The 27724-nt window shown below is 35.2% G+C and overlaps 1 protein-coding gene across 10 annotated transcripts in view; it reads right to left on the bottom strand.

Annotated features, from left to right (window-relative positions):
- Nucleotides 1-5769: 5769 nt before the first annotated feature.
- The window catches only part of LOC128868559 (G protein alpha q subunit), a 30996-nt gene continuing 9041 nt past the window's right edge, over nt 5770-27724 (bottom strand). For 4 of the 10 annotated variants that reach the window (XM_054110788.1, XM_054110787.1, XM_054110781.1 and 1 more), the window contains 8 exons: nt 22377-23030; nt 18844-19028; nt 18449-18603; nt 16194-16322; nt 15695-15824; nt 15476-15629; nt 15233-15340; nt 14185-14502 (listed from right to left, as the gene is read on the bottom strand). In XM_054110788.1, coding sequence (XP_053966763.1) covers nt 14420-14502; nt 15233-15340; nt 15476-15629; nt 15695-15824; nt 16194-16322; nt 18449-18603; nt 18844-19028; nt 22377-22494 — 1062 coding nt within the window. In that variant the 5' untranslated portion in view covers nt 22495-23030 and the 3' untranslated portion in view covers nt 14185-14419. Of the gene's footprint in view, nt 11058-14184; nt 14503-14527; nt 14818-14903; nt 15012-15232; nt 15341-15475; nt 15630-15694; nt 15825-16193; nt 16323-18194; nt 18324-18448; nt 18604-18843; nt 19029-22376; nt 23031-23126; nt 23332-27724 lie in introns of those variants that run through there. The other 6 variants (XM_054110790.1, XM_054110785.1, XM_054110784.1 and 3 more) reach the window with 6 other exon arrangements.

Here is a 27724-nt window from a genome sequence, read left to right on the forward strand (position 1 = left end):
TAGATTCTGATGAAGAGCATGATGAAATAAATGAAGAAAAATTTACAATTACGGAAGCCATTAAAATATTTGTAAAGCAATCGATTGGACCGAGAGCAATACTAACTCGGTCGAATTCATCATTGTTCTCAAAAATAGTGGAAATATTGTAGTGCAAAAATTACTGGAAACTAAGAAAAAGCAGGGTACTATGTTGAACTTTCAAAATAATAGGTATTTCTTATTTGAAATAAATACAGTAACTGCATAGATTACTTTTACGTTATGTACTACAGTATTAATAACCACTTTTTTACTCTCAATCGAATTTTGTTGATTGTAGTTAATTCCATCTCGATTAAAGGTACAGGAATACTCCTGCACGAATTAGTTCCCTCTACCCCGAGTCTACTGTTTACTTATTTATATTGATGTACATACATACATAATGCACTATTGACGCAAACACCGCTTGCTAGTTGTTTTGCCGAACCTCTATATGCTTTGTGGTGTGAACCTTAATGTTCTCCGACCTACTACTATGTGCGCTGACGCACTTCCCTAAGGTAAGGTCTTAGCTTGCAGGCTCAATGCAGGCTGGCTTTGCTTGCTTGACTTCGATAACTGTCAAAAATGAATAGAACAACATATGAAATGAGACCAAATGGTAGCTTTGCTTGGAGCGCTTGAAGTACGGCGAAATTTCCTATAGCTCAGTGTTATACGAGGGGTGTCTTTTATATGTCGGGATTAGAGAACAAAAACAAATTTTAATCATCGATTATTGGTTTTCAAAATATTCTCCATGGAGATCTATACACTTTTGCATGCGTTTAAACCAATTGTCGAAGCACTTTTGCCACTCTGAATGAGGTACCTCCAAAACATGTATTCTGAATGCCGCAACCGCTTCTTCAGGTGTCGAAAAACGTTGACCTCTCAGAATTTACTGTTCTGCGTTGTTCTAGTGGTACATGTCCAGTTTTTCCGAAAAAACAGGTGACCATTTGCTTGGAAGTGCTTCGTGCGCGAACAACTTTTGCTGGATTTGGCTCATCTTGAAACACCCATACAGTCGACTGCTGTTTACTTTCGGGCTCATACGTGTAAATCCATGATTCATCACCTGTCACGATGTCTAGACGTGTTTTTGAGCATTTCCTTCGACCAATCGACACGAGCCTTTTTTTGAGCGATTTACAAATTGTGTGGGATCCAACGCGATCAATTTTTTTTGACAGTCTAATGTTTATGCAATATTGAATGTATGCTGGTCCCACTAATGCCTAAGATTGTCTCAATCTCACGATAGGTCACATGACGATCTTGCAATATCAGTTCGCGCACAGAATCAATGGTTTTCGGAACAACAACTGATTTTGGACGACCTACACGAAATTCGTCTTGGAGTGAACTACGACCACGATTGAATTCATCATAACATCGATAAACACTGGTCCTTGATGGAGCTTCATCGCCAAAAAATGAATTAAGTTCATCCATGCAATGTTGCTGAGTTAATCCACGTCGAAAGTAGTAAAATAATCGCACGAAAATGTTCACGACTTAATTCCATTTTTGGACCGAGATGAATCTTTTAAGTTACTGTAAACAACACAAATAGCGCTGGTATTTCAAAACGTTCTGAGTACGTAAAAGCCAAAAAATGTCAAATTTTGCGATACAGCTGTCAGTTGCCAGATTGCAACACCAGTGTTGCCAAATCCCGAAATATAAAAGAAATTCAAAATCCATTAAACAGGTCTTGTTTTATGAACAAAGCTGGCATGCAATTCTTGGTGGATCTTTGAAATAAGTGTAATATAGTTGAGGTAGGTAATATTGAAGAAGAAAAAGTTCATTTAAAAATTGGCATTCTTTTATAAAGAGGACGCGCCTAGATGGTGTTTTAAAATATGATAACTAATCAATATTTTTTCAAACTTTTTTTTTTATTTTGAAGATTGAACATTGTAATTTATGAATGACTGCCACGACTGGCTTTACAGTAGGTCATTCGATCAACCCAATTTTTAAGCACATTTTCGATTGTTTGGGCTCCAATTTCATGAATGGCAACTTCGATTTCGTGTTTTAAAGCATCAATCGCCTCTGGATGGTTCGCATAGCATTTGTCCTTAACGGCTCCCCACAAAAAATAGTCCAACGGGCTTAAATCACAGCTCCGAGGCGGCCAATTGATATAGGAATTTCGGCTGATTATACGGTTTTCAAAAACGGTAGCCAAAAGTTCGAGTGTAACTTTGGCAGTGTGACAAGTTGCACCGTCCTGTTGAAACCAAATGTCGTCCATGTCATCCTCTTCAATTTTTGGAAACAAAAACTCGTTGAGCATGTCAAGGTAACGCTCGCCATTTACAGTAACCGCGGCTCCTCGCTCATTTTCGAAAAAAAAAATGGCCCGATGATGCCGCCAGACCAAAAACCGCACCAAACAGTGACTCGTTGTGGATACATTTGCTTCTCTACAGTAACTTGTGGATTTTCTGAGCCCCAAATCCGACAATTTTGCTTATTGACGTAGCCACCGATGTGAAAATGAGCATCATCAGAAAAGAAGAAGAAGACTCTCCGCTTTGGAAATAGGTTTTCAATATTTCCCAATTTTGTTCAAGCGTATAGCGTCCCATTTCGTAAATGTCAAACCTTTAAGTAAATTATGAACACATTTGACATGTCATTTGTGTTACCATTCTCAAAAAAATAGGTGGTTCAAAAAGTAAACGCTATATGGCTCACCCGTATAAGTGAAAAACGACATCATTTCAATGTCCACCATAAGCAGGTCTACAGGTAAATCCGCTGAACAGTTGATTCATGAATGCCTAATTGTTGAGAACGGCGATGTTGAAGGTTGTTCAGCAACACTTTGCGCTCCAACAACAATATTCTTAACAGAACGTCGAGTTTTTGGTCTGTCGATCCTTTTTCTAACCTCGAAAGAACCAATTTCTTGAAATTTTTTCATCAACCTTTAAATTATCTACTCATTCGGACGATTATTTCCACCAAAAAATTACGTATTTCGTGATATGTCTTTCTTAAAGATCGACCATTTTTATAATAAGTATCAATAATTTTCTATCATATAAAATAGTACATCTGTTTACTTGACAAATGTCAAATATGGCTTAACAAATGTAGACTCTCTAGGAATTATTCCCTGCTGACATCTAAGCGTCACTTTTGAAAGGCCATTTTCTTCCTTATTTTTCAACCAACCTGCACTTTTACTTCATGCAAATGTTTCACCAAATTTTCCCAATTCCAATGAAAAGATCGTGTCTTGAGTTATTCATATTATTTTTAAATATTAAGTGTACATAGATAATTTTTTTAATTATCTAACACAATTTTTTAAACTTTTATTCCATTTGTATTTGTTTTACTTATTCAAAATTTCTGTGTTACTACAGCTTTTGTTTTATATTAAATTTATTTTTACTCCTTTTTATGTTATATCAATTATCAATTCCCAAGGGTAAAAAATATACATAGGTATTGTTAAAGAATACATAGTTGCTACTGACGTTATAAACTATTTTGGTATTGTTTTTTCTTTCTTGTGGTTTAGTTTTTATTATTTGTAATTTCGCGATTTTTTAATTTAATTTTGTCTGCATATTAATTAATTTTTAGTATTCTTAATCTTGTAACTAATTTTATTGTATTAAAACGCTACATTTCAAAATAAAAAATTTAACTAAATTAAAAAAATAAAAAAAATTGTTAAACGATATTTTTATACACACTTATTTTTTTGATAAAGCAGTTTCTTTCTTACATTTATTCAATAATTATTTTATTTTTATATATGTATGTATGCATATATATTTTTGTGATTATAAAAAGCACTTCTACCATTAAAAACTGCAAATACTATTGCAAGCACAATTTCCCCGATTTGCTAATTCACGAACAATTTTCGCGCTCGGCGGTGGTGTTGTGTTTGTGGCCTTCGGATAGCCGACCCTCTTTCGCAATACGTGTCTAGTGATTGCCGTTTTGTACACTTTCTTTACGGCGGCGGTACATATGTAATATATGTATATAATAAGTATAAACATGAATACTTTCCAACCGATATGGACCGATACGGCTAATCAATAGCAATAATACGCCGTCAGGGAAATTCATTGGAGAAGTAAATACATACATACATTTCGATTTGGAGCTTTGATTTACAATTTCACGTTATTGGAATTTGTTTTTTGTTTTATTTAATATATTTTTATTTTTACAATTGTTTGTTGATTATAATTTTTAAATAAGAGATTTTGATTTTTGTTTTTCATCTTTAATGTTTGCCATCCGTATTGGTTTGCTTATGGTAAACTACAAATAGTAGTTGTCCTATGATTTTCTTGTTTGTTTGTTTGTTGTTTCTTTTAATCTATTCAAGAATCGGTTGATTTGCGCGGAACCAGCTTTCGAATACTTGCCTTAAGTAATAACATTATCGGTGTTTTTGTGTGTGCGTGTATCTATTATATATTATTTCTTACATGCATACATATGTTGGTATGTCCATATGTATGCCTTGAATTTATAAATTTTTTTGATTATTTTTTATTTGAATTTTATTAAGTAAGTTATTATTACAAGTACTCGTATAAATAACCTATTGTCGAGCTTAAATGCAATTTTTCTACACCGCCACTTTTATGTAAAGTAATTGAGCAACAAACGGAACGCTTCAAAAGTGGCTCATTGATGAAGCGATCGTGCTGCTCATGAGAATTTTCGGATAGACATAAGGTGAACAAAATAATTTTGAGAGAAAGTCAGTGACTATTTATTGAAAACATAACCGTGAAGGTATAAGTAACACTGTTAATTGAGTTGAGAGCGAGGTAACATACCGTTATGATGTGATGTTACGTACCATAAGATATCAAAAGTAAATTGCTTTTATCAACTGAAGCAAATATGATCATTGATTTGTTCATGCCACGGTTTGGCAAAAGTTTGCGCTCTCAGGCTTGCCAAACTGCACAGAAGCACATGCAACCCAAAAATAAAAGCACAAAGGGTTCGACCCTTGGCTTTCCCACTTCAAATTCAGGTTCTACCGTCAAGTATAACGATATTTTGCTTCATCATCTTCAGCATATGTATGTCAAAAAAAGGAGGAGGAAGTTTCAACTGTAGGCGACAGTTTGACTAAGTAAAAAAAAAAAAATGGTGCTCGTGGGCCCTCACTCCACATTTGAAGTTTTTGGGCACTTATTTCAAAGCAGCATTGTCTCACAACTAGTATTTAGTAGCTAGAAAGCCATTAATGCTGCTTGCTGGTTATAGAATATACTTCACTTGTAACTCCATCTCCCATGCTTAGGAGACATCTCAATACTCGTGCATATTCTGGAAATTGCAAGCGATTGCATGCTGAATGGTTTCAAGATGGTTGTGATCGTTGTTCGCAGTGTTAGAAGTTCACATACAAAATACTGTTTAGGGTAAAGCAAGGAAGTCTACAACTCTACCGTGGTTTCTCTCCACCAAATAATTTGGATTGTAGCCTAGTTGATTGGCAACTTTATTTAAAATTTTTTTTTTGTGGCGACGTAAAAAATGCATTTGTAAGGTTAAATTTTTCGAATTTTTCTTTATAAAAATTATAAATTTATGATTTCTTTTATAAAAATACAAAATGCATTTACGTCTTAGAACTTTTATAATAGCAATCAAACATAAATAATTATCATACTAATTTTTTTATAATAAAAAATGAATTTTTATTTTATTTTCAATGCATCTTGGTTTGATATCCTGCAAAATAGGAATTTTTACACATAACCAAGCCAGCTACATATATTTGTGCCTTTTTTAATTAACACTTAAAGTGGTTAATTAGTCATTTCGTATAGGGACTATTGATAACGACGCATAAGACACCCACACACGAGGGCAGACAGGTGGTGGTGTGTGTTTTACGCAGCTTCTCTCAGTGTAATTGTAATGCAAAGTCGATCTTTGAAAACCAAAAGACTTTTTCAACGTTCGATTGGATCTACGTATGTATCTAATGGAAAAAAGTTTTCAAAAATCGATTTTAATTCATTTTGTTTTTAATTTTTCATTATTTGGATTTATTGAAAGCAGGTTTGTTTAATCATTATTATTATAAATATTTTTTAAAGGATCAAGACGTTGTAGACATTTACGATTGCGAATGTTCTTTTTTTGTTTGTTTGTTTTTTGTTTTGGTTTTGATATTTTGTGAATGATTTGTATGTGAATATGTATACAGAATGGTAGGCAATGTACCAAGTATGAATGTACTATAGTTAGCTATATTATCTAAACGGTTTCGGTATATATGTATATATGTATGTTCGAGGGCATCTCAATAGCATAAATCGAAAAAGCGGTACAATAATATTTCACCTTATGTATGTATGTATGCATGTACGCATTTATGAATATGTAATACAATGTTTATGAGTTCGAATTTGTATGTTGAAATGTAATTTTGTTCACGACTTCAGATTATTTCATTTTTCGACTTCTCGGTAATTTGATTTATACTTGTAGTTTTAAATTCTTATAGGATATTTCTTCTGCCACTCATTGTCTGTTAACGCCACGCAAATTTCAGTATAAAAAAATAGTTCAATATTTTTTTTTAAATGAATTAATAATGCAGCAAGTGACTTTTTAGATGACTCTTCGTATTTTTTTCTATTGAAGAAAACAGAAAACTATTATGTATGTATACTTATACACTGCTTAGTAACGGATTCATTTAAAAGGCAATATAACTAAGATTAATATTTCGAACATTTTGTGAGCGAATTTGAGATCTTTTACAACTTATAGGATTTTTACGGCATTACGACACATGCACACTACACACACACATATACTGCATGTATAACACATTAAACTGTTTCAATAAATATGTGTATGTATGTATTTAGGTCTATTGAATCAGATGATGGACTATAAACATGCAATTGTACATGCAGAGGGATACGATTCGACAGTTCGAGATGATAGTTTCAGAAATAAACCAAGTTGGATGATTAGCATTTCTCTTACAACCCTATAAGACCTTCTGTAAATTTAAAAATCACAATATTGTGGAAAAGTGCATGCCTTGGACGTTATTCTGATTTATTAGTGAATAGATTTTGATCTTAACGAAATAAATATCAATAATAACAACTAGAGCAACGGCCCATTACTATCTTGCCAGGTTATGACCTGATTATTGATTTTGGTATTGTAGAAATTCAATTTTGGATCGAACCGCCTTTATCTTGAGATCGTAGAAATAGTTGATGGGTAAAAATTTAACTAAAATTTGTTAATTTACCCCTCGATAAGTATCAGGAACACGAACTAACTGCCCGAAGTAAGGTTATGTCAATCTATGTTCGTCACAATCGAGTCACATAATTTTGTAATCTGCGAGTTAAACCACGGAGCGTAATTCGTAATAGTGGATGTGACCAAACTGGCACCACTTCAAGAGAAGAAATAAGGGGTGGGCCTCATAGACCAGCAACGACGCTCGCTCTCTAACTTATTATGAAAATTTGTGCACGCACTTGGAATGAGCTTGCAAGTACATATCAACCAAGTGGGATTGACTTATGGCGTTGAATGTAAAAATGTTAGAGTTAGCAATTAGCAATTTTTTTAAAGCAACGCTAAATTCCCTGCTTATGTAAAGCATTTAAGACAAATCCATGATTAAAAAAATAGTAAATAAATGCATACAAACCAAAAGTCGCATGTACGTATGTATGCCAGTAAGACATATGAAAAAATTTGCCCTTTTTTGTTTTTTTTATATTGTATAATATAGATATATTTTCTTTTAACTCCTACCGGAGCATAGGGCGTAACCACGCCTCTTGTTTTTATGTTTACCCTTAATTTGGACGGAAACGTAAAGAATTTAAACTCAGCGCTATGCATGCAAAAAGTTATACAAATAAAGTATCCATGCCAGTAAAGTAAATAACAAAATAAATAACACAAACTATATATTTATGTATGTATGTATGTAAAATAAGGTATCTTTGCTTTTTCCCTTAATCATTCAACAACAACTACGACGACGATTTAAGTTCTAAGCTTTTTAAAAGCTAATGCATTTTGAGTTAATTTTTTTTTTTATAATTCATTTAAATATTTGTTTAGTTAAAGCTTTTTACATTTCTTATCGACGAACTCTCCCACCCATGGGCTGCTCATAATGCGAGACGTATTCAATACCAACACCAATATACTTTGGGCCCATGTGCTTGGATGCGTGTGTGTATATGTATATGTATGCTAATCAAATGATAAATACAAAAACAGAAAGTGAATGTTGATTTCAGTTTTAGATTTGAATTACAAAAAAACAAAAAATGGTACAATACTTTAACCCTTTTGCATCATTCGACGGAACAATCCGCGAAAAAAACTCTCTCTCTTATCACCAAGAACGGAATAATCCGCAATAAATTATTATTTTTTTTTGTTAAAGTTTGAGGAAAATAAACAATTTTGGTAAACCTGTAACATTAATTTTACAACATTACAACAAACAGTAAAAGTCTTACCGACGTATTATTACGACGAGGTATTCTGAGTACATCGCGCACTTCGAGCGGAGATACAAAAGGGTTAACATTTTTTGTTTTTTTTTTTACTAGAAGCCCAATTCACTAAAATATATGACATACATATCTAATATTTATTCTTTCTCTGTGCGTCACTATAGAGATCACTCATATAGCACTTGATGAGGCAAAAATGCCTTATCTTGAGTTCGACAACAGCTTCGTTTGCAGAAGAACGCGGTTCATAAATGCTGTTTGAACCTTTTGCTCAAGCGTACATATAACACACAGAATAAAATAAATAATACTTGTGCTATGAACTGCAGCTGCACTCTTCGAATTTTATTTTTCGACGCATTAGCTTTGTTTTTTGACTATTCGAGCTACAGAAAATTATATTAAGCGCTAACTGAAACACTTGCAAGTTATCACAAAGCTTGTTACAGGTTTGATACCCTCTTCCAATCTATGTAGGTGCTTGCGTTGGCTTGAAACCAACATTGAATTGTTCCACTCCCTTTTAAAGTTATAAATCAGCAGGTATAAATTATTTTTCTATATTTTTATGTTTTTATTCTTTATTTGTTCATAATATAAATATTTCTTTTCTTATGAGCGCATATAAATTATTTTTATTATATTATTATATTAATTTTAATTATATTATTATTATTATCAAATTTACAAAAATAATAATTATAAAACGAAAACAAGAACAAAAATAGTTAACTTATCGAGAAAATTAAAAAAAAAAATAAAAATGAAAACAAAAACAATAATATATTAAAAACACAGTTTTCAAAACGTTAAAAAATTTCAAACTTAAAACAGTAGTAACGATTCGTTAACGGTACAATTCTAATGCCATCATGTTACAAAAACAAAATTACTTTTACTTTTTATTGTAACTTAATGTTTATATGTATGTAGTATATAGCTAGGTATGCATGTATGTATGTATGTGTGTATATATGTATGACTTGCAACATTCATACGCTCTGCTCCTGCATAAAATATACGTAAGTGCTACGTATAAATGTGTCTATGTTTGTATTACATGTTTTGTTTTTGCTTTCACTTTACATTTTATCCACCGTGTGCTGCATTATACATAACACAGTATGCATGCATATGTATGTATATGTATGTACATAAATCTTATACAATTTTTTACTATTTTTAGTTGTGTGCGTGCCCGCGTTTATGTGTGTGCGTGTATATATGGCGTCGTGTTTAATTTTTATGCTTATGTGTGTATGTAGTTTATAAGAGTTATTCTCTTCTTCAAATAATCTTCACTTGTTTACTTGTATTACTTCAAATTTCGTGTGAGTTTTACACACAAATTTCGCGTTACATATTTTTAAACCTTGCATATGATGCAGTTTTGTAGTATCGTCTATCTATTTCGTCCCTCAAAACCGGTCGCCTTAACTACGTACATACATACATGGGTATGTAAAGTTTCTGCCGCCAACCGCTTTCGCCGCCTGCCGATTTTGGCCTTTTCAATAGCCGGCAGTCGATGTGGGAGCTGTTGAATTTGTAGTTGTTGTTGTTGTGTATGCAATTTTCCACTTCTTTTGAAATATTTGGTCGAAGTTCTCTGACTTACACATTTCTTGCATTTAGCATATATTTTTTTCGTTTTATTTGCTTAAAATTTTATTAAAGTTTACATCTATTGGTTTACTTCATCAATACATAAACAAATAATGCGTGTATGTATATTCGTAATTAATTATATGTATATAAATATATATATAAACACATACATATTTATATATATATATTTAAATTGCCTCCCTTCAAGTAGTATGCAGTAATCATCCATTTAAATTGTTAGGTGTGTGTGTATGTATGAATGTACTTGTCTGCGAAGCGATATTGCCGTTTTCACTTCATGATTCCGTGCTGCTTGTAAGCAAAATCCCATTTTTTAAATTGATTCTTTCAACACTCCTACCTGGTATGTGCTGCATTCCCATCCCCCGTATATTCGGATACATTTATCTTGCTTAACTATTCTTACACTTCTTTGTGCCTGATTGCCGTCTCATTTTACAATTTTCATCTCATTTGTTTTCTGTTTCCCTTTAGGATTACTGCTGCTTTCTCTTATTTTTTATTATATTATGTAATTTTTTATTTTTATTTTTATTATTATTTTCTATTTTTTTACTTTGCGTTATAAAATTTTCTTTTAAATAATCGTTAGTTTAATTTTTATATTCATCGCCATTTGCGCTATTTTGTTTGTCTAATTATTTTTTCTTATTTTTTGTTTGTTTGTATTAATTTAGCGTTATGTTTATTTTTTCTTTGTTTATATTTTTACTTATATATTTTTATGCGAAAAAGGAATCATGAATATAATAAAATCACAAAAATTGTCTGTCCATCTGAATGCACTTCAGACCAGATTATATTCCTTCAGATTTGATTGGAGAATTGTATCCTTAACAGCTGCAAACACGAATCTAATATTTTCAGTATCTAAAAATAGTTGAAAGATCAGAATTGATTAGAAAATCATAATTTAAAGTTAAGCATAAGGAGGTCCACCAATAAAGTTATAATATAAATGAATTGTTCTAAAGTTCAGGCATTTGTTAGAATGTTTAAACGTTGGGTATTATTTCACTAATGAATTAAACTATTGTAGTACCCAGCAAAGAGCTACCTGAATTCGAAGTTATTGTAATTTATACAACACTATTGCACTCATGATTTGGTACATGAAAAATGTTAAGCCGGAGCCGGAACTTTGTTAAATTGTTGAATTTCATTACATACATAATCAGGTTTGCTTGATTGTATCATACACATGTAGTTCGAACCGAACTGAATCGTTGCATGAACAGTGGTTTGTTTGATTGTTAACCCTCCGTTGGGTACCCGGGTCTGGCCAGACTTTTTCGACTTTGGACGTGAATTTAACATATTCCTATTGTAGTTAACGACTTGAGCTTCCAGATAGCTTTCTAAAATTTATTTATCAATTTATGGTTATAACCTTTTAAAAAGGATCCTCTAACAGGACGAAAACAGGCCAGACCCGAGTGCCCAACCGAAAGTTTGAAAAAAAGTGTCCAACGGAGGGGTAAAAACCAAAATCAACTGTTATTTATCATTTCAAAAACTTGCCCAGATTTTAAATAAGAAAATGGTGTCTCTTAACACTTATTGGTCCGAAATGTTTTTTACGTTGTCGATAACTAATTTTCCAACGTTAATTTTTTAAAACAGATTTTAATAAAAGCTATTTTTGGAGTTTTAAATCAGAAATATAAATTCTATGTACCATGGAGAAGGGGTGAATTAAACGTCTATCTAGACTGTTCCAAGCTGGATGATAAGATTGGCTATGGACTATTTTCGAAGGAATTAGGACTTGAACTATCCGTTCAACTACCAGACTACTGCAGCGTCAAATTAATTTGGACACAATCAAATTAATAATTAAGAATAATATTATCCAAGAGGCCAATAGGTCATGCAGAAATGAAGGCACATGCATAACAGCTAGGCTACTATGGCCTCAAATAAATAAGAAAAAGACAAAGGATCTAAAGAGAGGATATCTTGAAAGTCGCGGCTTGTACAACCGGTCTCTTACGGAACTGTCCGGTGTGGGGATGGGACCAACCCTGCGCTTCATAAGAGCCACAAAATGGTTCCACGAAGAAAAGCAAATGAGGTTCCCGTGTCGTACAATGGTACCACAACGAATTTGTAAGGTCCAAGTGAGTTGGTCGTACATACCGACTATTACCACTGCTACCATATAGCAACCATATTCAACCACTTTTCATCAAAATGTAAAAAAAATCCTAGGTAAAACTAAGTTCATGCAATATATCGATCGACGTTTAGGTGTGTCAATTTATTTTGAGCTCGAACAGAAAAAGAGATTAATATGAAATTCATATGGACCTCCTTACTTTTTAATATAATATAAAGGTTTACATAAAAAAAACACACAAACACACATTTCACACTTCACAAAAAACGTAACCCCTAAATTTAAATCCTCCTCCGATCATTGTCATGTTTGACTAGTACGCCAAGCAAGTAAGTAGTGAGGAACATATTATATTATACTTTGTAAGTAAGAAATTACATTTATGTTAACAATTTGTTATTGATCACTGGCGAATCCAGAAACCAAACACCCTTCCAACAATTTTTAACTTTTGTTTATCATTGCCATATTTTTCTTATAACTTATTTTCAAAACAATAATACAAAAAAGCATTTATACTAGTTTTTTTTCTTTTAATTAAAATACAAAAATATTGTCTGCATTATTGTGTTCTGCGTGGTACACCCCTTTGGAACAATCATGTGGTTTAAGGATTCCTTGTCAGTTTCATATTTGATTTTAGAGACCACGCAACAGCCGGCTAGTCGATAATAGTTAGTTATTCACAGCTGTTGCCAGCATTGTTGAAGATAAACTTCTCGACCCGCCTGGGAGGTTATTCAGTCTCCAGCAAGTGAGACATCAGGAGGCATCTCGTTGCTGTTATGTTGTCAATATAGTGACAGATGTGAAGCTTACTTCACTGCCAATCACTAGTACCAGGAGACCAGATGTACGCTGAGTTATTCAGAACCGGCCGGCCAATTGCTGTAAATGTCGCCAGTAACATTTATTTGTCTTTGCTGCAAGTGCTACTGGCCAGTGATTTGAGAACCTTGTTGTGTTTGTGGACCTTAGTGACAATTGCGGTTGTAAGTGCCGAGAAGAAGAGCAAACTAGCAACAAGAGACCGCATTTAAAGCTGGTTGGGAAACATATTTCTAGCCTTCTTAATTGGATTTCAAATTACTTTTAGGTTCTCCTCAAATTAAGAACTAGCAGAAATATTTTAGAAATGGAACCATCAACATGACTGTGGACTCGGAAACGACTAAGGTTGTCATAAATCATTTTCAGTTGGAAAACCCGCTCTAAATGTTCAAGAAATATATTAGTTTTTTAAATAGGGTAAAGAGTTACATTTTTTCTTAAACCAATATACAGTTCATGAACTAATTCTTCACCACAATTTTAGGTTAATTCATCACTCAGTTATTGGATTCAACAGATCAACTATCAGCGTCCTCATAGGTAATAACGGGTCTCTGCGCTATTGGCACCCTAGCCAGTAGAATGGGTGTACCTCACAATGACTTCTGCAGGAGCTGTGGATATGAAGAAGAAATTGAGTCGGTTAAACACCTCCTCTGTGAATGTCTTGCACTTCAAAAACGCCGTGCCAAATATCTTGGCGATTATTTTTTTGAAGACCTGTGAAATTTGCAAAATGTTTCACTGGAGGGACTAGTTACGGTGGCAATTAGCTTTTTTAATATTACAAAATTCCGCGCCTAAGGGCGTTGAGTTTTTTCATAACTTCTATTTAATATTTAGGTCATTGTTGGAACCTAACAGGAAGTTCTAATAAACTATGTACAAGTATTGCCGCGAGTTGATACACAAAATGGAGCCAATTGCAGATCGAGCTAGTCACAAAGCCACCTGGATTGACCCAATAGTGATAGTAAAACCATATTTAATAATGTTTTATTAACGAGTTCGTAAATAAATTAGTTACATTTAAGAAAAAACAAAATGTAGAGAAGTAATATTTTATATTTTGTAGAAATTATATCTTTCATTATTCATTAAAGTGTTTTTTTATTTATTTATTATTTTGTAAGCAGCATAAGCCGCAGTGTATTGCTAAAATTGTAGTATAAAGTAGCAAAACAAATACAGATGATGTGATGGGCATAGGTAGTCAGTAGGTGTTAAGGTAGTTGGTAAGACAGATGAAGCGCTCCGCCCAATTTTCGTTAGCGATGTCCATTTAACCCAGATTGAATTCCTTGAGAGCATTTTGCATGATTGTATCCTTTACAGCACAGAACACAAGCTTAATGTTTTCAGTATCTGTTTGAAGTTTTGCAATACGATGACGAAGTGTCCAAGGAGTGTGTGCATATAGATTTAAGTATAGATAGGTTTTAGTAAATATATAGAAAAGTGATTTAATTGAAACGTTTTCGAGCTTACTGGCGTCAAAAGGCAACAACTTTACACCTTCAAAAGCTGTAAATACTTTAGTACGAAAGCATTAGGATTCAGGCTAGTGTACTACGATCAGGTGTGCTACAAACAATTAATTACCTCCCATGAACGAAAATCATATCAAGACCCACTATTAATTTTACTTTAATCGCAGAGTTCATTTATCCCAGCCATTCACTTAAATGAGTACAAAATTAGTCACTCCGACACACACAAAAGAAAACCGCTCATTCCATCACTTGCATTCATACTGATGTACTTACCTGTAGCACAGGTGAAATGAGAATAGATGATTTTTTCAGAATCTGGATTAAGGTCTACAAACATGCGAAGAATAAATTCTCGGGCGGCAATCGCATCCCTTTGTGGACCTAAATAGTGTTAGGTTTAAGAATACGGAAAAGAGCGTACAAGCGATACAGTTATAATTTTTACAAATCAATACATAACTAAATACTTAAGCTAAATACATATTTTTACAATTCAAATCAATACTGTGTGCCTAGCTTAGGAATACTCGAATCTCAATAGCGAAAAGAGCAGCTGCTACAACTACTGAAAGCTTTAAGAAAATATTTTATATATTTGTAACCTGTAGCTGTTGTAAAATGGGAGTAGCACTGACGTTCTGGATCAGGATTCGCAGCCAGATATTTTTTTAAAACAAATTGTTTAGCGGCAGCATGATCACATTTGGGTCCTTAGTTTTTCACAAAAGTTTTCAAATTTTGCACATAATAAAGGACATTGACATGAGCACATTTGCCACTTATGCATAACTTACAGTTACTTATTTGAAGCAAAATTAATTACAAATAGTATAGTATATACGCACCATCATATTCGGGAAAGTAATCTACCAAATGCGAATACATAATTTTTTCCTCTAATAAGTCTTTCTTATTTAAGAAAAGAATAACCGATGAATTTTGGAACCACGGATACGTAATAATAGTCCTAAATAAAGCTTTTGATTCTTCCATACGATTCTGTGAGGAAAGGAATTTTATTAGTACAATTGCTTTCCACAATTAAATCACATTTTTTAACCTACCTCATTATCAGATTCGAATAAGATTTGATCGTATTCCGATAGCGCAACCAAAAATATGATTGATGTCACATTTTCAAAACAATGAATCCATTTTCTTCTTTCGGAACGCTGACCACCCACATCCACCATTCTGCGCGTAGGACGGCAAATCGACGATAAATACAAACGAAACCGTTAGTTTATTTTGTATATGCGGAAAAGGAATAATAATGCATGGAATAAAATACGTATGAACGGGTACACACACACGTACATAAGAATACATAAAATGGTACTAAAACATACATAAAAATAGTTAATTAGAACACTTATAAACAAATGAAATTACTCAAAGCAAATTAGTGAAAAAGCAACAAAAACAATGCATATTATTTCATATGAAAGCGTATCTCTCTAAGCCATAGCGTTAAACATTCTATTTAATTACTGCATTTTTACTATCTTTATTATCTGGCCTTACTTTGGAATTTCTTCATGTCATTTGTACAATAATTTATACCTAAATACGATACCGTCCAAATCGAATGGATATTCAAGTATCCCTGTAGTCGGCACACGAGCACGCAAAATATCCTGCTCACTGGGAAGATAGTCTGCCTGCTCGATACGCTCAAGATCGCTGAGATAGCTGCGTATTTGCAAACAAAAAGCATAAATATTAAGTTCAAAGTTATGTGTGTTTCTGTTGAAGCTATTCTGAAGCTGGCGAAATGACCAATGCGAAATACAAATTGATGAAAATGATCCTGATTTAATGGATTTGTATATTATGCATCTATATTTCGGACGTTTTTTAACTGCATGAGAACTATCGGCATCGATAATTATGGTTCGATAGGTAAGAATGACAAACTGTGCTGATATTTCTGTTCAATAAAGCTGCAATTGGTGGTGCCGTAGCTATAACCATATCCGACACATCACAGCATTTGCCGATTAGTCATTAGTCATACCGTAACCATAAAGAGCTGATATTAAAGTAGAATTAATCACAACATTTGCATTTTGTCATAAAAACACGGATAATTTTCCTCTATCAATTCATTTTTCGTCGTTCATTTCTATTGTAATATTCAAATTTGTGGCGCAAATACCAAAACAAATGTAAAGTGTTTCAAAGCTGGTTACGGGGAGAAACTAAATTTCAATCGATACATATGGCTACGGTTATGGTAAAGGTGTTACGGCGCGGCACCTATAATCGTTATGTTTGTCTATGTTTGACCAGAACAATTGATTGATATGGTTACGGTTAGGCTAAGCAACTAGTTGCGGCTTAAAATTTGGCAAGTCATCACGATTTTTTTAACGCCAGAACAACGCTTCCAAATTGTAGAAATTTGCTTTGAAAAACAGATACATCTGTTCGTGAAGTTCATACAGCAGTGGCAGCACCATCGGGCTTAATTTCTTTCGGTGAATGGCGAGCGCTGTCGAGCAATGTCGACTGAATTTTTTTTCCAAATATTAATCAGCTAAACTTCGACGAGATTTGGTTCCAACGAGACGGCGCAACTTGCCATACAGCGCGCTTAATAATCGATTTATTGCAATATTAAAGCCACCATTGACGCCATGCGGCCAGGTTTTTTTTGGAGAAAATAGTAAAAATTGTATGTACTGAATGAATGGACCATATAACTCTTAGCCGCGGCGAACATATATGCCGAATATCATATTGAAAAAATAAATACCACGAAATTATCTACCAGATTATAATAAAAAATTCTAGCGAACAATATTTATGTTTTGTGTTATCATTTTTAGTTCTCAAGCTCTTAAAAAACACCCGACACTTAATTAAAAAAGTATTTTTCAATGCAACATCTCCTTCCCCTTATTCTCATCATGGTGAAAAGATTTTCATTGGTGTGGTCAATATCAGACTGTTAACCGGCACTCAGAGAATTTGAGAGAATGAGTTTAATGGGCTGACGAGGGAGTTATAAATCTGTTTGTTTACTAAAAACCTGAGATTACTGATACATAGAAACAAAAAAATCAACACAACCTCCGCCAATGTTCTTCTTGCCATCTGAACAACGAATGATAGGACGAGTGTGTGAATACGTGGGGAATGAGCGGGCAGAATTCGGCTGCCGAGTACTTCTGTGACGTGGCACAATTTTATTTTTGACCATTGGCTAATTAATGCCCAAAACTACCATCCTTGTATTCTCATAATACCTCAAGCCGCCCCAAACACTAAATTTTTTAAACACACTCTCTCTCCCTCTCTCCCTTCATCTGTACCACTAGTAATTGCAATAAAACAGTAATTTTCATTAAAAATGTAAAAATTGGGTTAGTGCTGAAGACAAAATTATACGTAGTATTCAGGTTACACATGCACAAAATGCGTAGAAACCAAAACAAGTTTTATAAAAAAGTTTGCATTAGTAGGCGTTTATATTAAATGAGTATTAACACAAATTAGTAAATTTAACAGTTAACAGTTAACAGAAGAACAAGTATTTGGAGTGGTTTTTAAATGCTGTACCTAAATCGAATTTCTTCTAAATCAAAGGGATATTCAATGATCCCCGTTGTCGGCACACGAACTCTCAAAATATCTTGTTCGGTTGGTAAATAATCTGGTTGAGCCACACGATCGAGATCCATCAGATAACTAATAAAAATATGTATAAATTTTGATATTTGTATGCCGATCTAAAGATACACTTTAAATATTTGTTGCATATTTAGCATTCGATATTGTCATCTGGACCACTCTAACTTATATAAAGTACTCACTATTTTGCCGAATCTGTGAGTTGGTATTCTCTTCGTCGATCGTAGCATTCCTGAATGCCAGTATCCGCCCACAGTGTTTTAATGGCTGATAAATATGGATCTTCGAATGATGTGACTGTTTCGTAATCGATACTCATCACCAGTTCGCCGAGTTCCTATTTAAAAATAAATGAGAGTTAATGAATAGGTCTTTGGTACCATCGGAACTTCAAATAGTTTTAAGCCCATAAATGTGCTGAGTTACTCAAAAGGAAAACAAATATATTATATATATAAATATACAATGTGAATAAAATTAATAGTTTTTAATGCTTCATTACTGGCTAATATTTGTCTATTCGAATAACTCAGTATAGATATTTGGTTAAAATTGTTACTGTTTTTTTTTTACTTACACCGTGTTCATCTTTGCCGTACGAAATTTTCAACATATCCATGGCCTTGATCATCGATTGCATGGCCATGAATATATTTTGGTAGACTAATTTAATGTAACCCCGTTTATCTTCGTCGGAGTAACCGCTGCCGTGAATAATACGCATCTGTTTGATAAATGTCGACTTGCCAGATTCACCAGTGCCTGCAGGAGTGAAAGAAATAGAGTAGTAAAGAATATATTAGCGCTTAAAAAGTTGTGTCTTAGTTTTTAACGAAAACGTAACGTGGGTTACGCCGTTGTAGGTCCATTGTGATACCACCAGGGCTGTCGCCCATCCTCACTCTACATAAACAAACACTTTTTTCTACTTCTCCCTTCCCACCCGCATAGAAAGTTTTCTACCGTCTCTTCTTCTTCTTCAATGTCGTTACAGCTTCTGCAGTAGTCGTTTAGGGCGCCCCCAGTCTGCTGGAATGTCTGTAACACAATGCCCTGTGAGAACCCCCAAAAGATTTCTCACGTCCTTCCTGTTAAGTTTCAACAGTCGCTTTAGCGGCCCATATTTACATCTGGCCACGCCATCCTGCTTAGTGCAAGGGTTAGGGACTGATTCTATAGCGCGATGGCAGATTTGATGGTGTGTTTCTCTATTAGTAACTTACATGTTGCTAAATGTATAGGTATGTTCACTTTATCTGGTTGGATCGGTAATGTGGTACCCAATCTTGCTAGTTCATCTGCGTTGCAGTTACCCTCTATGTCTCTGTGACCCGGTACCCATCCAGACCAGATTTTTTGTAAAGTATTGCGTTAGTTCTATCAAAACGTTGATACATTATTTTACTGTGTTCGAGGTAATATTAGGTGATTGTAGTGATTTCAGGGCCGATTGGCTATCTAAATACTCTGTTTTAATTTTACACAAGCCTTCAAACGATTAAGTGATTCAGCTATTGCAGCACGCACGCTTTCGATGGATATTGGCGTCGCTGCTCGAACCAATGATTGTTTGAGACTCTCTAAATTTTTGTGAGGTCTTCGACATGTTATGTTCTCCAATTCTGACTACTGACTACTGATTTATGTAATGCAATCACTGCAATGCGATTTCTCTTAGCTGACCACTCCATTGTTAACAAGCGAAATTTGCGACGAAACTAAGTATAATTTAAAAAAAAAAACAATGCTTACGAGCAAAAACAAAATTAACGGAACTTTTTTCTGCGAATTTGCTCTCGTCGTATGCATTGTAAAATCTGTCACAGAATTTATGGCAAGACTTTATTTCTCTTATGGTGAGGACACTTATCTTTAAGACCAACAGGCTTTCCCTGATGACTACAATTATCCGGTAGCCGGAAGGAAATGATAGCATTCATCTCTTCAGAGTGAAAGCCTTCACCTGCGTGTTCATTGAGCTTGGAACCATCAGTAAAGATACTGACTCCACTTATATTGTCCATTATCCCATTGTCCCAATCTTCTCTCACTGGGAAAGTTGTGGTAAAAGATATATTTAAGAGTAGCTCTGCTGAGTTGCAAAAGTCTGTTGTTTGGGGTATGAAGGGGAATTCGCGTAGTATTTTCGCGTGCCTTTTTCTGTTAGTGGCTAAGTGAGAAGAAACGTAACGTAACCTTAGGATTTATTCAAAACGATTCCATAAAACTTATTTTTGCTATTTGAGCTATGGGCTGAGCCCGATAGGCCTTCTTGCAACAGTATCGGTGGAGTTACTTATTTATTATTTATGTTATTTAGTTATTTAAGTAGCCATAACTGTTTCTATAAAAATTATACCTTCAATCGATGACCGCATGAGAGCAAAGGAGTTAGAGACGTTCTCTGTAGTACGATGTGTTACGCGATACTCATAAACATTTTGATCAAGAATGATAGAGTGCCGGATTGGGACATCCTTGAGGGTATTTCTGGCAGGTGACGTAACAATTGGGCATAGTACAATAAATTCGCGCGTGAATAACAATAAAGATGAAAACAAGTGCCCAATTATTACGTCTGCAAATCAGCTGATTCTGTCAAATCCACTGAGAGCCACATAACGCTTCGCGGATGTTGGCACCTACTGTATTCTCTCTAGCGTGCATTTTGATTGCCATGCTTCGAAGAATCTTTTTAGAAAATAATGTAAATGAAATGCCTAAAACTTTGATCGTATTAAGCGGCGACACCTCTCTCCGTCGGCAAGTGAACAGAGGCACTCCGTAAGGCGATGTTCTCTCGCCACTACTCTGGATTGCCGTACTTAACGACTTGCAGGAGAGGAGGGGCTGCAAGGTGATTGCCTACGCGGATGACGTGGCTCTTATTGTCAGAGGGAAGTTTTCAGACACTCTGATCGGCCTTTCGATAAATCCTCTGAAGACGGAGCTCGTCTTATTAACGAGGAAATATAAAAACCTGGGGTGTTTCTCCCCACAATCGGGCTCTACGTTGGTGCTCTCTGACAGGGTGAAGTACCTGGGACTTATGCTTGACAGAGGACTAACGTGGAAGCCAAACATTGAGGAGAGAATTAGGTAGGCGAAGTTCATCAGCAGCTTGTTACGGCTAGTTACGAACTAAGGCGTCACCGTAAGTGCATGGTTCTCTAATCCCAAGGCTCCTTTGTCCTTCCCTTCTCCTTTCCCCTGTATGGCATCACAACGGACGAATTTTGAGTATTTGTCCAAGTGGGCTCCAAACCAGGACAGCCATTTAACCTACCTACCTAGCAGTTGCTCACAAAAAAAGGTTATTACGCAAATTATTTAATGACAATTTTAAAATTATTTTTAATTTAAAGTAAAAGTACTTTATTTAAACGAAATCCAACACTTATCAGTAAAGTACCAACGTAACCGGTATAGTTTCCAGATTTGCGTACAAAGGCAACTTACGGTATGGATATCCGTCAAAAAAAAAAAGAAGCAAAATCATGGCATTTGGAGTGATACTGATCCGAAAGTAACTAATTAACCGCCGATACAAAACGAAAAATAAACTTTTTGGAGGAGCCATTATTGGTCTATATTTTTTTGTGTAAACTGAAAATATATCTAACATTACCATCAACTGTGAGAGTTCTACAATATTTTTGGACACTTTTTGGTTCTCTGCGCCCACACCAATTGTCGAAGAGCTGAATAATTTACCAAAATAATAAAAGCAGCGTGAAATCCTAATTTTATTTGGATAAACTTTTGTTGACCAAATTTTCTGAAGAAGTAGCCATGCAAATAGGCCCCTTGCTTCGGGTGACTTGATTTCTTTGGACTACTCTGTTTAGGGGCACGCAAAATTTGTTAGATAGTAAAGACAAAGTATTGACAATTTCAGGTTTCCACAAAATAAAAAAAATAAAAATGTACGCGCTAAAGTTAAATCGATAAAAAAATTATTTAATAATCATTGAAATAAAAATTGACCTGCAACAATTAACTTTGATTCGAATAGCTTTTTCGCTTTGAGAAGTGCAAATAAATATTAAAAAATTTTAATGACTGGTTCATTGCTTTAGCACAAACGTCAATTCTACGCATCCAACTTACCGAGTAGCAACAGTTTGAGTTCCCTTCTGGCATCTCGTTTGTCTCGACGCAACTGCCGTTCGATTTCCTGGTTGATGCGCTTCTGTTCCTTCGCCTCCTCCGATAAACAGCACTCCATGCTAGCTAAATTTTTGGCTGCTTACGCTGCACCCTTAACCGTACTTTAGTGTATTTACTACTGCCCTGTGGATGGTTGTTATTTAAAGTAAAAGTTTTTATGATAATCGCTAATGCTTTTGGTGTTCCGTTCGATGTAGCCAATTTGTTTTGGCCACCGTTGCGCTATACCCTTTTGGAGGAGTCTGGTTGGTACTGCTTGTTTGTGGTTAATGATGCGGTGAATGATGATCCCAAGTGGTTCTTCACTACCCTGACCACCACTTCGGTAGGTATGTGGTGTGTGACGCTTGTTGTGGCAACAATCAATGTTGTAGTGCAGCTCATATGCTTCCAGATTTTAAGCCAAACCAAAATTTCACTCCACCTTTTCACATGGATTTAGTGTCCCTCTCAAATTTCTATTGAGTTTCTGCTCGGCTTTCTCACTGCTTATTACACAATGCAAAAACTTTAAGCTTTTCCAGTCGCAACCAACAATTGGTACTGGATTCCTCTTTTTTGTAAAAACGTGTTTTTAAAAAATACCATGAACATCTGAAAATAGAGCAAGTGAACAAATAAAGTTTAATAATTAATTAAAAAACTAAACCACAAAAGTAAACAAAAATGGCTGCAAGAAGAAAGCCTCACATTATATTTAAACCCAAACGAGGAGTCGAAGGTGAAGTAAGTAAGCGTCTAAATTTGAAAGCTCTTCACGCTCGGGCTGATTGTTACGTTATGTCAATTTTAGAGAATAAAAAAAATATTAAAAAATTGTACAGCACTCGTCAGTTCGTTCACACACGAATGTATCAACGCGTGCCCTACCGAAGTGGCAAAAAATCGAAAAACAACTGTTCAGCAGTCACGGAAGCAAACACTTCTCGAGCCCCAAAGCGTGCATCGCACATACACTTTCCGATTTGTCGGCCATGTAGGGCTTCCCAAAGTCTCGTTGGCAACAACAATTAATGGGCATACGTCGAACGACGAGTGTTGGCCAACGAACGAAGTGTTAACCGTTGACGCGCAGGTGTTGGTTTACCACCACCCGCCCGACCTGTGGGTAGCGCTGACCTCGCAGTCACTTGCTGTCGCCTGCCTTCAAGTGCATTCTAATCCAATTGTCTTGAACTTCACAGTCCATTCGCAAGGTCGATGACTAAACTGACCGCTCTTATTGTTGTAATAGCCAAGAGGCTGTGGCAGTGGCTTGAAATTGCGAAAAGAATATGTATGTGGACTTCAATTAGCGCATTTGGCAAATTATTCTAACAAGGTGCGAGGAGAAAGATTGGCTATATAAGTAGAACAAGTTGTGTATGTATGTTTAGATTGTTAAATACTTGATCTTGTCTCTATGAATAGACTGAAATGTAATTTTAGGAATCAATATTCGCATCACCCATTTCCATTACACAGCTTTATTCGAAATATAAGAGAGATTTCAATTTTTTTTTAAGTTACTTTCTCTAATTTCATTTCTCTCTCTTCTGGGCTTACTGAAACATAAGAAGAATAAACATGGGGAAAAATAGATTGGCCTCTTAGAAACTCGTAGGATAGTTTTCTCATTTCGCCAATGAAGGGAGCATTACCAACCGATCAGCTAAAGTAATAATTGTCGCTTACACCCTATTGTTTGGCCGAGCTTCTCCTTCTACTACAGTTATAAGCCGATATTTTTTTATGAGGAGCTGTTTCATGGAAAATGACGAGCTTTGTTAGAAAAAACTTTAAATTTTTTTTCACTTCAACTTACTGTTGCATATATCGGCCCGTCACATCGAGAGAAAGAAAATATGTTTATTAGCGTGAAGAAGTGTTGTTTGTAGTACACTATTATATATTTTAGTCCACTTCTTAACTCAGTGCGATCTCTGCCTTACTGCTTCGTCGGCAAAGATGTGAGACAGTCTCTCTGCCAGTAGAGTAAGGCAACGTACAATACAAGTCATATGGGTATAGAGAGTACCGAAAAACTGCGGTAACAATCCTGTTTCTAGATGGAGCACATAGTTTGGCGTGTTTAGAGGTAGAAATATTAACTTTTTTAGAAAGAACCGGAGAAGTTCCTCTACTGGCTCGTATTTATCAACACCCCACATCTGAGAACCGGAAAACATTATCGACGTGGACGCACAGTAGACAATTTTCAGTATTTTGGAAATATTTATTCTCGGGTTGTTTTTGTATTTCAGTCACGTGACATTTATTGCAAGTTTTGTCCCAGAAAGTTTTTTATCCAAATGTTTTATGAAACCAAGAATATATTTTAACATAATCCCAAGATATTATATTTCTAATTCATTGACAATTTCAATGGAATACTACCTTACGTCCAAGGCCAGCCAGCAGGAGTTCTTGTACACTCTCCGAAAACCATAAGTTTGGATTTAAACAAGCTTACGTTTAGACTCTATTGCGTACAAAAACTTAAAGATCATCAATCATTTTTGGAAAATCTATCGCAGAATCTGCAAGCAAAACAAAATCGTCAGCGTACAGCAGTACTTTGACCGCAGTATCAGCAACTCTAATATCCTATTGTAAACTGTCACTTAGATCATTCAGATACAAGGAAAAAAAGGGTAGGGCTCAGCAAACAACCTTGCAGTTCACCTTGATTAACGAGGAAAGGGTCAGAAAGAGCTCCGTTACAGCGGACCGGATTTTTAGTATTGGAATATATACGATTTATAATCTCAATTATATGGCTGCATAGGACGATACGTGCTAGTTTATAAAAAAAATCATATTACGTGGAACTGTGTCAAAAGTTGAAAAAATGATCAGTAGAAGAGTAATTTTTACGAAATCCATGTAACTCATACCTATATCGTTTATTCCGTTGTTGGAGGCCCAATAAGTATCTAAAAAACTGGAAAAATAAGTTTTTGTAACAAAACGGCAAGCTTTGTGAATTTGGGCATTAAAATATTTTCCAAAGTATTTTCTAATCCGTATCCAATAACAAATTGAGTTTGTTTCCTATTGCATACTGAAGCTCGACATTGATTTCTTCGGAGGTTGCAACGAAGCACATAACACATGAATTCAGATTTATTTGAAGAATTCTATTTTCGAGGCTACCACTACTGCTACTGCTATTGTGGCTAATTTTAGGAGGCGCACGTTGAACTGATACCAATAGGATTGTTTACCCACCTATCTACTTTTTTTAAAACATTATTTCGAATGTATTGGAAATTACATTTGAGTACGCAATTTGTGGCATATACCTATGTATGTGTAAATATACACTTACAGACATTTGAGTGCATACAGTACCTCAACTATTTGAACACGTTACGTGGTATTTTTTTTTGTGGAATGATGAAGGTTCGAAAATTGGGTTAACATTGCGTGCCACTGCAAAGTAAGCAGAGGCTGCCAGTGGTAGAAAATTGCATTCGAAATATAAATTGTGCAAATATTTGTGCATTCTAATAAAGCACAATACACGAATTGTTTTAAAGAAAATAAGCTCGACAAAACTGGGATTTCTACGAAAAAAGTTATAAAAATGCTTCACTAATTTACTCCTGCAATTTCAAGAGTTTTAGTGACGAAAGCTTTTCAGAAATGATAGTCGATCAAGGCTCATGTGCTGGCTTGGGCTCCAGGCCATAAGAGAATTGAAGGGAACGAGATAGTAGACGATGCAGTGAAAAACGAAATCTTTCTATCCTCGGATCTTGTTAACGAAATACCAAAGTCAATACGAAATTATACAACGAACTGGACGAAATTGTCTAATAAAGCAGTTTGGGCGCTTCTTGGCTCTACGTTTCCGAGCAGATGGACTATTTGAGAAAGGTAAACATATTTTCCGAACATTTATTGAAAGCTTTGTCAAAAAAATTCCATAGTTCGGACGCAGGAAGCAATTGCTACCATACGACACAGAATTTACCTGCTCAAATGAGCATCTCACAAGCAAGCTAAACGAAACAGATTTGCCGGTCCGTAGAGAATGGATGCCAGAGGATTCTCAGACTGGTAGAAGAACACTATAACTTTCACTGGTTGCTTAATCGGTTCTACTTTAACTGGAAAACTCGAACATATTACCACCCAAGAATTGCCACGTCAGGAATGTACCACTATGGGGGATGTGGCTGCTGTTAGGTTAAGTTAGCAAGGTTGCTTGTATAAGGTAAGACACTCGGTGGCCCTTAGCCCCATTGAGATACCTGCATTTAATTTCTATCCTCTAACTAAGTTGCTTAAACCACTTAGATCTTTTTAAGAAAGTAACTGGTCCATCCAATGAGACGTTTTACAAATTTCCCAAGTCTTCAAAGAAATAATCGCCAAGATATTTGGCACGGCTTCTTTGAAGTGCAGGGCATTCACAGAGGAGTTGTTGTACTGACTCAATTTCTTCTTCATCTCCACAGCTCCTGCAGAAGTCATTGTGAGGTACACCCATTCTATTGGCTAGGGTGCCAATAGTCATAATACCTGTGAGGACGCTGGTAGTCGATCTGTTGAATCCAAGCAGACATTTTGTCCTTTTAAGATTCAGTTTTGGCCAGAACGCCTTGGATACCTTGCAGTTCGTAGTCAGAGACCACCTTCTATTGGTTTCCGTGATTACGCTCAAGTGTACAGTTCGTTTAGACGAATGCTTATGTCCTCTACCATTCACTGAAGTCCAAGCTCAGAGCCTTTCCTTGCACACTCATCCGCTCTTTAATTTCCCTCGTCTACAGAGTGGCCGGGGACCGAATAAAGTGGGTGTTGTGTTGTTGTCTGCTGTTACAACAAAAAAAACCAACAAATTCTATTATAATTGATTACATGCGTCTCTCCGCTTGTATATCATTTGCATTCTAACGTTTTTAAAAACCAAATTCGACACAAAAATTTGTCTTAATGGCTCATACACACATACCTATAAGTATGTATGTATATGTAATACGAGTGGTTCAGATCAAATAGTTAACATACTGTATCCATGTAAAAAAGTGTACGCTTTCGTTTTTATTTTCAGTTCAAATCTAATTAACGGTAATGCATTACCACCATGTCCAATGCCATGAGTGCGCTGCGGGGGTATGCATGAGAGCCCACTCTCTCTTCGGATGTGTGAAAAGTGTGCTTAGTTATTGACTGGCCAAGAAAATGCGATACGCGATTTGTACGAGAAAAACGCTTCAAAGACAGTCTTCAAAGATATTAGAACATAAAGAAATCAACATTGGCAAATTTAGCATACACTTGTGATTTTCACATAATTC

The sequence above is a fragment of the Anastrepha ludens genome, chromosome 6 (assembly GCF_028408465.1).
Source record: "Anastrepha ludens isolate Willacy chromosome 6, idAnaLude1.1, whole genome shotgun sequence".
In the NCBI taxonomy this organism is placed as follows: domain Eukaryota; kingdom Metazoa; phylum Arthropoda; class Insecta; order Diptera; family Tephritidae; genus Anastrepha; species Anastrepha ludens.